Consider the following 11178-nt stretch of genomic DNA (forward strand, 5'->3'; position numbering starts at 1 on the left):
TAAGAGAAAACAAACCAACTACAGTGCGTTATAAATCACGGAAAAAAGTCCGACAATAGAAACAGAATCTTTCACGCTTTGACGTATTACTCGAATATTCATTGAAAGCCGAAGCCACGTTGGAAGGACGCGCGTCTGTCTCGTAAAAGAGAAGTAGGAGGAAGAGAAGGAGGTTGGAGGCGGAGATGGGGCAAGAGGTGGAGGTGGAGGAGGATGAATTGAACGCGAGAGAGACATTAAAGCGACAAAGTTTTCGAGCTGAGAGCGTCGGGTGCGGGCGATGCGCTCGTAAAAAGCCGAATGGAAAAGCGTAATTTATGTGCTACGCTGCGCTAACTCCCGACTGACATCTCCTTCCCCGAACGATTAACGCAGTTGCTTCTACGACGGCAAGTCAACAGGTGTCAGTTACTACGTATACGAGAGATGCAGCATAATACCTACTGCATTTCGCAGAGACTCGAGAGCGCTCGCTCACTCGTCCGATTAAATCAACGGCTTTGAACTGCTCACGCCCATCCCGAGAGTACTCAAAATGGAATTAAAAATATTCTTTTGAGCGAGTCACAGTGCGAAATTAACGTGAACGACCGAGAAATCCCTCGTTGCAAACTGCTCCTCCTCTTCCTTCTCTTACCCCCCTCCGCCCGTCTACCCCCGCCCTATTTTTTTCAGAGTAATCAGAAGAAACGCGAAGCATTGAGGAACTTATTTCAAAACCTTTTTAAAAATTCTTGTTTTACGAAAATGAAGATTATCTCTCATAAAGATCTACACATTTTTTTCATGAATATTTAGTCCCTTTTAATGTCATAAATAGTTTTCTTCTATACGATATACGATTAGTTTTAATTAGATTTGAAATGGCCTTAACGATTAAGCGCTAATACGAAACAAAGATTTTCTTAGTTTTTCGTGTTTCTCGAATTTCTTTCAATTACGGATCTATTTCAATTACAAAATCTCAAAATAGCTGCGTTTGGATTTTTTTTTCCGAGATATGGCTATGAATTTTTCGACATGAATCGTGATGCACGCGTGCGCTATTTTAAAATAAATCGGCTACCGCGCGCGATTCCCTCTCTGTTTCTCTCTTTTTCTCTCTCGACGTTACGACGAACACTGGGCCAAACGCTATTATTAGTTGGACGTAGCTAAAGTAAGGATCGATATATTACGCATATTCGTTCGCGCGCGAGCACAACAATAAAATTTAACGCCGGCGTTATTTTATTTTACGCTCGACGTATAGCAAGAAAGAGAGAAAAAAGAGTAGAGTCACTATGTATGCACGTCTACGTACAAAGTTCGACTCAAAAGAAAGAGTCAGGAATAAAGAAGAGAACGCAAAGTCGAGAATGTTTTATATTCGTTTGAGACGACGCATGGTGGGTTTTTTCAAGTGTTGTATTAAAAAACATAACACCACTCGGATGATTTAGGGTCTCGTATCTTCGACCGATAACTCTTTACGACAGTGAGTAGATCGATTTTAGAATTCCTTTAAAATCACAAAGAACTAGCGCGACTTCTCGCATAGACAGAAGGAAAAACTCTCACGCGTCGAGTTTTACGAGTCGATTAGCATCGTAATATACGTATTATGCGCGACGGAGCCTTGCTAAAGAAGTTCCGGCGATTTCGTCCTTGTTCTCCATGTTCCTACAAAATCCTTTCGTTGCTTGCAATGCGAGAATACGAAAAAGTCAATGAAAAAGATGAAAAAAAAAACGAGAGAAAGAAAAGAAAAAAAAAGAAATCCTGATCGTTCGCAAAATTTCTCGTCTCCGGCGATCTTCCCTAAAAAAAAAAAAAGAAAAGAAAAGAAAAGAAAAGAAAAGAAAAGAATGAAGAGGAGGAAAAGAAAAAGAAATTCCACCTTGCAAAATCGACGGTGAACTATCGAAGAGAAAAAAAGAGAGACAGATGAATCGCGACTCGAATCGGGTATGAAGATCGCGTAGCGCACTTTTAATCTACCTGGACGAAGTAACGATTCCTGTTGGCAGCTCTACGAACAAGAGACAACAGTGCGCGTAGTAGAAAGCGCATGCGTGTTATACACAATAAGACGCTCGATCGCACGACGAACGCGATAGGTGGTATCGCCGTTCTATCACTAATTTACGTTTCGAATGAAATTTCTAATACAGCGCTAATTAGTATAGCAATTATCCTGTCTACTTTTGCCATTCTAATTAATGTTCCTAGCTTTCCTTCTTTAGTCCCTCCTAAGCTCGGTCTCCTCCACTTAGCTCGGTTTTCCGCTATTCGCCAATTCAATCCCCCTTCTCATTTTCAACTCAATTCCTATTCTTTCTTTCTTTAATTGCCGTAAGTAGTTGCCTCCTCTTAATTAGACGAGAGACGATAGGCCAAGTAGAAGCAGGACCGCCGAGAGTAAACCTTTTTTCACGCACAATACGGAGGAGTCTGAAAGGCCGCGTGAGCCTCGAAGCCACCTAAGCGAGAGACTCATTATGATTATGATAATGTCGACGACGATAGGAACGAACGTATGTATATATGTATGTATGTATGTATGTATGTATGTATGTATGTACGCAATGTATATACGTACGATCTATAGCTGAATCGTGGCACGAACGTCGAAGAAGGTCCGATGTGATGAATACGTATGTATATGCTTTCTATGTAAAGCGTGTCTAACTCGTCTAGCGTCTAGCTCGATCTAGGAATATTCATTCGATTTTAATTTACGTCCACGTCACGTGGATGCCGACTCGCAACTTTTTTTTTCTCTTTTCTTTTTTTCCCTTCTTTTTCTTCCTTCTTCTTTTTCTCTTTTTTAATTAATTTTCTTCTCCTTTCCTTTCTTTCCTTTTCGTTCCTTAGTAAAATAAAATGGCCGTTGGACGAATTCCATCGAGTAACGTAAATATTAAAGAAGAGAAAAGAGAGACAGAGAGATAAGGCACGCGCGATAGGCAATAAAAGCAAATGGAGAAAAGGAAGAATCGATAAAGACTCCTCCGTATGGTCCGAGGCAGACGCTCCATGGCAATTACAAGGCCAACGGGCCAAGGAAAACGTCGTCCAGATATTCTTCACTTCGAGGTCATCGCCTTTGCCATACCAACCAAAGAATTTTCGATTTTTGCGCGAATCCGTTGATCGACCCCTCTTTCCTTACCCTTCGCCACCCATCACACTCTTGATTTTTCTAGGTCGCTCGTTTAACTTCCATTAGCGTACTTCTATATTCTCGCGTCGTTAAATACGCGACCAGTGTAAACCACGAATAAACTGTTAAACGTTGCTAGTGCCCCACGCGGATTAAAATGGTTATATCGATAGATATATATAGTCGATTATCGTAGGATCCGAATATATGACTTACCATGAGTTTGTCTCGATCCAGATGACGAAGATCGCTGCCTTTGATATCCTTCGATTTGAAAATGTCCGCATAGCTGTAGAGATTTAACGCTGACATCCACTCGAGTACGTCTAACGATGTCCATTCACTGACGGGCTATAAAAAAGATGAGAGAGCTCGGCTTGAACGATATAGTAGCTACTAAATTGCAATGGCGATCGACCCAAATCCGATCGTTCGTAAAGGGACAACCGATTCGTTGTCTCGCTCCAGTGAATAGCAGAGAGAGAGAGAGAGAGGGGGGAGGGGAGAGAGAGAAAAAGGGACCAAGAAAAAAAATTATATCAAAGTAGAGCACCATTCGTAGAGACGCTTTAAAATCGAAAATGAAAACTCGAAGACGAAACACACGAACTGTCTCGAAATCGACTGAATACAAAAGCAAGTAAATGAAGTCGATGCATCGCTTTATTCAATAGCTCGTACATATTCATAATTACGTATTACTTTGAAGATACACCTTTAACCTCCTGAACTTATTCCGCGATTCCAAAGATAATGTGGCAAGTATATCCGTGCCGAAACGAAGACCGTGCTCGTAACGTTCACCGTGCGACCAAAGACAGATTAGATAAGTATAGGCTGCCGTGGCAGCATCGGCTTGAAAGACATCGAGTACGTAGACATGCATATGCGCGTACCTGGATACATGCTCGTACATGTGTATGTGCACGATTGCGCGAGCACAGTATTGAGAAAACTCGATTAATCGAATGCGTAAAAAAATACGCGATTGCGCGCGCGCGCGCGGAACGGAGAGAGAAAAAGAGAGAGAGAGAGAGAAAGAGAAAGAGAAAGAGAGAGAGAATAAGAAAACGTAACCTTCTCTTATAACCTTAAGTCTATGATCGTGACGACACCAACGAGATAACACGCTCGATGTCTTCTTCTTCTTCTTCTTCTTTTTCTTCTCCTTCTTCTACTACTTCTACTTCTCTTTCTTATTCTTACATATCTTTGTATCTCGGCAACGGATAAAAAACTTGCGACAATTTTCTTGAAATTTTCTACATAAATTCGCACAAAAATTTCTACGCGTATCTGAGATCCATAAAAAAAAGAAAAAAGAAAATGAATTTCTGGATATGACTACATTCCGAAAAACATCAAAATCTATCGTCCATTTTTGTCTTCTTTTTCTCGTAACTATGATCGCGGTTCTTATCGAAACGTTTCATAAGTTTCTTTGCATTCGACGCGTTTTTCAACATAAACGAAACGAATGTTTCACAATAAAATTTTAACGATCCATTCCACCGAAAGAGTCTTTTACCTTCTACTACTACGGCTATTAACGCGTTTCCAACGCATCGATCGCGACTCCGCATTTATATAGATATTTTATTATAGTTTAAACAGAGTATAATTTAACATACAGATTCAACTTCAGGATTTAACTGAAAACAATAAATATTCATAAAAAAACGTATATGTCATTTAACTTTATTTGCGAATTATGCTCATATCTTCTTCCTCTTATTTTACAAAATTGCATCTCCTTTAAAAAATTCTAGACATTTTATAAATGAGTTTCGTATTATAGTTTAACACATCAATCAGCGATATTAGTGATATTAGCCTTAATTTGTAATGAGAATTTTCTTTGTATTTGTAATACTTATTCATCCTTTGAAGTCGATCCTATATGATACATATACCCGGTATATCGCAAACTCGTGATCACAGCCGATTAAAAAGGCGTCGGCGTTATTTCCTCGGCACTTCGCTTTTACCCAGATAGATTTAGGTCGTTACGCCATCGGGCTCAAGCAGGTTTCGCTCTAATAACAAAATGTCGCTTGTGTGTCTGAGAGCGTATTAAAGCCGGCTTAGGAATCGAGGGGGGCCTAATGTTGAGGTGGGTTTTCGTCACTAACTAAAATAGACCCATAATCATGCAAATCGTTCGATTCACTTGCCACTGATAATTTCTCTCTCTTCTTTCTCTTCCTCTCTCTCTCTCTCTCTCTCTCTCTCTCTCTCTCTCTCTCTCTCTCTTCCTCTCTTTTTCTAAAGGTTCAACTTGAACCATCCACTATTATATCTATTAGGATTCATGTAATGTCTGCATATATGCTACCTACTCATCTCATTACTTTATATAATTATTATTATGACGAAAGAATTTCTTCGCTTCAAAAATGTCCAACTCATACTCATTGTAATTGTTAACAATTTCTTTATTTGTAACATTTATATTTTCTATCGTGTGACATTTCTGCTCAAAATTCAATGAATCTATCTACTAATCTATGTATCTTCTAGTATAAGGGTGCAAGCTATCGAAAAACTAATGATTTCAAAAAGTTTAAGAACTGGTTAATATTTGCGAGAATGGTCGCTCGAAAGAGTCGTTCGACTCTGAGCGATTTAATTAAGACATTAGCGTTTCCTTCGATCCGTACTTATCCCTGATAAGATAGACGAACAATGGGCAGTTGATAGCAATGCGAGAGAGAGAGAGAGAGAGAGAGAGAGAGAGAGAGAGAGAGAGAGAGAGAGAGAGAGAGAAGGAAAAAAGATATAGCGAGGAGATGAATTTGAAGTTCTTTTTTTATCCACTGTGCGAATCAAATTGTTACGAAAACAGTAAGGCGTTCGAATTATTACGCTTTCTTGAGCATTGAGTTTGAGAGGCTTTGGTCGATAGGATTTTTAACCCTTTAAGTAACAATTTTGACAGAGCAAACAATACGATCATTTATAAAATAAAATAATTCAAATAAGAAACATTATTTCTTGAATATCAAAGATAATATCAAAGAACGAAGAGAATAAAAAATTGTTCTCTGACATTAAAATTACTCTTCGGAGAAACTACGATTTTTTATGAGACATCCATAAAAGAAAGAAAGAAGAAACAAAAGACAAAAATAATAGAAGATTTAAATGACAGCATTTTAATGTAGCAACTTACACAAGAAGAGAAGTAATATATTGCTCGTTGACACTGAAAGGGTTAAGAAGGGCAACAGTACGTTAGGTAAAATACGATATACTGACCTTGTCCTCATAAAAAATCTGGCCGGGTAGCGCGTGACCCTTGTTACTCCATTGGCACAGGTGCTGTCCGCTGTAGACCGAGCAGACGATGTGGAAGCACGCGCGGCAGTCTGCGGGACAGAGCGAAGCACACATGCAGCAACACGCGGACAATCTTCCACCAGCAGGCACCCTCGAGGCAGCGAACGTCCGCGCCTCGAGGGTACTACACGCGCTTTTGCCCTTTGAGCGGGTAGCTTTATCGACGGATGAATTAGATCCAACAATCGCATCGTTCTCAATCCAATTCGAATCTACGACAGCGCTCTCGATCTCCCACGACTCTTTACTCAATTGATATTGTTGCTGCGAGCTAACAGCAGCATCGTTACACCTACAGACATATCGATGAAAGGAAAACACTCGGGCACAACAGGGTAAACGCGACCTGTTATCGATCTCGGTCTCGTTCTCGCGTTTCTCGTCATTAGATGCACGCAAAAACTGTTGCTGCTGTGGAGAATCCGATTTGTTGTTACCATTATTGGAATTGTTCAACAGGCAACGCGGTTGAGCCTGTAAATGACTCGCTAACCACCTCTGTGCAGTAAATTGATTCGTGCTAGCAGAAGTCACCACCGTTGGTTTGATTCTCGGCTCGTACGATTGCTGCTGCTGTTGCTGCTGCTGTTGTTGTTGTTGTTGTTGCTGTTGCTGCTGTTGTCTCGTCTCGTTGTTATTATAACCAAGAATCGAGTGCATCTGCAGATCGGTATAAGTGCCATTCGTAGGTGCGTTTACTAAAAAAGCTCGCGCTACTCGAGAACAGCCGACGGCTTCGATGGACGATGACGTTGTCAACGTCGTCGTCGTGGGGGCTGTCATCGTCGTTGCGTTAGACGAGGAGACTCCGTTAGTAGTCCCCGCACCTTTCCTAAGCATATAATTGTCCGAATCAACGGCCAACAGCCGGGGCATGGCCGAGGACTTTGCTTTCGCTTCATCCTTCGACGTCACCGTCGTAGATGACGATGACGCTGAAATTGACGATTTCACACCGCCAATACTCTTGAATAACGTCGCTTCTTCCTCCGTACGAGCATTCAATGGATTAAGGAGAAGATCGTGTATCTTCCCCTGAAGAGTGGCCACCGGTTGTTGTACCTGCGACGCGCAGGCCGCGGTTGCGCTCGTCGCTCGCTTCATCGCCAAAGTCACTCGAGATCATCAAAACTCTCCTATCTTTATCCTCTTTCACTTCTTGTTCCTCAAATTTTTGTTAACACCTCGCAACTACTAGGAGAGTGTGGCAGCAGGGACTAGGTCTCGTAAAGCTTTACCCCAAGCAAGCAATCTCTCCGCTCTTTCCACTCGAACAGGAAAGTTTTGCTTTCTTCGAATTCGGCCATCTCGCTCTCACTCCTATCGTTTTCTTTCCTCTCTGAAAAGAGTGTAAGCGGCGAGTCCGTTCGAGACTACGACGTTTCCATCGGTGCTACGTCCATCTCCTTTTGAAGATTCTTGCTTTGCGAGATCGTATCTTTTTCGATTCCAACGAGGGACGCATCAGCCTCATAACGATTCAAGACAAATCTTTGGGCTTTCCGACGGATATCACTGCTGTACCAAGAGAGTTCGACGATCCTTTCTCGAAGTTTACTGTTTCTCTCTTTCTCTCTCTTTCTCTCTCTCTCTCTCTCTCTCTCTCTCTCTCTCTCTCTCCCCTTCCTTTCTTTTTCTCTCTCACTATCTCACTCTCTCTCTCTCTCTCTCTCTCTCTCTCTCTCCTCTCTTTTCTATCTCGTTCTTTTTCGTGCTCCGAAGGACACCTCCGTCCTCGTTATCCTTCCGTCTTCTTTTTCCTTCGGTTCCTTCAACCTCAGCCGATTCTACCTCTCAAGGCACGCACACGGCCGCGCGACGCCGTTTTACCGTCGGCGTTGCGTTAGCGCCGTCGTTATTATTAATAAAGAGAAGTGGAAATAGACGTACCAACGTAGAAAGAGGAGAGAGAAGAGAACAGAAGAGAAGAGAGAAATAGAGAGGGAGAGAGAGAGAGAGCGAGCGAAAGAGAGCCGCTCCCGTGGGTGTGACCTCGTGTAAATTCGTTTTCCATAAATCTCACTCCTACCGCTCTCTCACGAGCGAGCATACACGACCTTTGTATAAACGCCGAGATTCGCCGAGCCGAACGAAACCGGTTCCGTCAAGCAACGACACCGAGCGATTTTCAACGTAGTCCCACGAGCACACACGTAGCGCCAAGAAACCCAGGGAGAGAGAGAGAGAGAGAAAGAGAGAGAGAGAGAGAGAGAGAGAGAGAGAAAGAGAGAGAAAGAGTGATCCTCGTGGCTTATCGAACGCGATTCAAAATCGTCGAAGGACCCTCTCCTTCTCTTATCGTCTTTTCTCTTTCTCTTTCTCTCTCTGCCTCTCTCTCTCTCTCTGTACCCGCTCTCTCTTCTTCTTCGATCGGCACGAATCTCCACGAGACGAGGGCGCTTCTTCTCGTGTTCCTCTCGATCTCATACGCTGCTCCACGCGAACGATCGCTTTGCCACTAGATCGATCTATCGCCAGTAGTCTCCTCCAAGAGCGGACGAGTTTGGAAGATCCCGTTTTTCTTTTCTCTTCTAGTTTCTTTCTTTCTTTATTTCTTTCGTTCTTTCCTTCTTTCCTTCCTTCCTTCCTTCTTTCTTCCTTCCTTCTTTCCTCCCTTCCTTCCTTCCTTCCTTCCTTCCTTCCTTCCTTCCTTCCTTTCTTCCTGCCTTTCCTTAACTATTCTTATACTCCGGACGACGTATATAAAATTCTCATAGTCACGTTGGACTAGCGGACGAATTCCTCAAACGAAACGTGCTTCCGTGTTGCCGGCGAGAGAATATATCGTTTCCGTCGACTCGAGTGCTCGCAGCAAGACCTTCGATCCACTCTTCTTTTAGCTTCTTCTTTTCTCTTATTATCTTCTTTCTTCACTTTTCTTCTTCACGTGTAAAACAAGAAACGATCAACGATCTTCTTACTTGTATTCCATCGAACTAAGATCTCGAGAAAAGTAAAGTCACGCGCAAAGACGATCTAGTCGTTATCACGTTAAGCGCGTATTCGCGACTGGTCTCGGTTGCGACCGGCTCCCTCAAAAGCCTTCGTCCGTCTTCCGTCCTTCCTCCGTGGCAGCGCGCGTGACACTGTTTTACCGACGAATCCGTTTCCTTCTTCACCCTCCCACGCTTCGTCGATAATGTAGAACTCACACCATCGGACGATTTTATATCTCCCTCTTTCACTTCTTTCCTTGCTCTTTCCGTACGTCTAAATTCACGTAGCAATACAGTATTACTGTAAAAAAAGAGAAAAGGAAATAGATGATTTTTGCCGTCTCTTTTCTCACTTTTTTCTTTCAATGTTCTTCCTTAAAACGTTCGCCGAAATCGAGACTATCCACATCGATTCCACACCGTCGTCGTTCTTCGATTTTCGACGAGGCCACACGAGGAATACGATATATCCCTACTACTCTTCGTTCTCCTCTTTCCCTTCCTCTCCTCTTCCTCCTCCAACAGAACCTCCTCGACTCTCCTTCCGGCGCGAGAGGAGCGCGGTTACCGAACGAGTGTCTCCCTACTTTTCACCTTCCTCCTCCCTCGAACGCTTCTCGTCACCGTCCTCTCGTCGCTCGCGTGCTCTCTCGTCTCGTGGACGAAAACGCCGGCGCGAAGACTACATACAGTTCGTGAGCCACCGGATGGAAAAGTCCACTGGGCAATGCACTTTTTGTCCCGCACACCTGCACGCGCGAGCTGTGCACACACGACTTTACTCGCTCGTATGTGCAACGACGATCGCCTCTCTATCTCTCTCCGTCTCTCTCTCTCTCCCTCTCTATCTATCTATCTATCTCTATCTCCCCCTCCTCTCTCTCTCTCTCTCTCTCTCTCTCTCTCTCTCTCTCTCTCTCTCTCTCTCTCTCTCTCTCTCTCTCTCTCTCTCTCTCTCTCTCTCTCTCTCTATCTATCTATCTCTCTTTTTCTACTGTACTTGCGCTCGATCTCTTTTCCTCAGCCGCTTCGAAGTCGTCGTTCTCGCCGTCTTCAAACTCTTTCGATGAAGCTTCGGCTATTCTGGTAGTCACGATCACGCACAGTGTCTTCCTTTTTTTATTTCTATTATTTTGTATTTTTTGAAGAAGAAAGAAAAGAATAAGAAAAAAAAAAGAAGGAAAAGAATAAAAGTCTCGCACTGGAGTCTTTTTACTTCCTCGTAAAATTTTCGTTCGGTCGTACGAGCTATATCCGAGGACGATAATCTTCTCGTTTTAAGGAAGATCACATTCAACGTCTTCCTCGATGGTTCCTCCTCCTCTTGAACGACTTCTGGTCGATTTTTTTCGTAGAAAGATAACGAGGTGGTATACCTCTTAAGAGGACGTGGATTTCTCTAATGGAATATCTCCACTTCGGTTCTAATAACGACGACGACAGTGGCACGGTGCACAGCTGACCGGCCGGTCTGCCAAGTTCGGTCAATAGCCATTGCCGGAGCCAGCGGCAGTCACGGCGGCTCTCTCGCCGACGAGCCGAACCTCCTGCTCGATCGTCGGCGCACGGCTTCGGCCCTTTCCGCTTACGCTCGGCCCTTTTCGTGGCCTTTAACGCTACGTACCAGGGCCGTGTCGGCTCGACTCGGTGCCCCGCCTTTCTCTTCCTACCCTTCCTCACCCTATTCGTTCTTTCCCTTCGTATATAACTCTACCGGCATGTCTCTCCAACGGCGAACGATCGAAACTCCCAGTAAAA

The 11178-nt window shown here is 43.4% G+C and overlaps 1 protein-coding gene across 1 annotated transcript in view; it reads right to left on the reverse strand.

The window, feature by feature from the left end:
- Window positions 1-10168, reverse strand: part of LOC127064708 (uncharacterized) — a 28134-nt gene extending 17966 nt beyond the window's left edge. Inside the window, exons 1-2 of the mRNA XM_050996165.1 lie at window positions 6404-10168; window positions 3362-3496 (exon numbers count right to left, since the gene is read on the reverse strand). Of these exons, the coding sequence (XP_050852122.1) occupies window positions 3362-3496; window positions 6404-7588 (1320 nt within the window). The 5' untranslated portion in view covers window positions 7589-10168. The remainder of the gene's footprint in view (window positions 1-3361; window positions 3497-6403) is intronic.
- Window positions 10169-11178: the final 1010 nt, after the last annotated feature.

Source organism: Vespula vulgaris, chromosome 6 (genome assembly GCF_905475345.1).
Source record: "Vespula vulgaris chromosome 6, iyVesVulg1.1, whole genome shotgun sequence".
Lineage (NCBI taxonomy): Eukaryota > Metazoa > Arthropoda > Insecta > Hymenoptera > Vespidae > Vespula > Vespula vulgaris.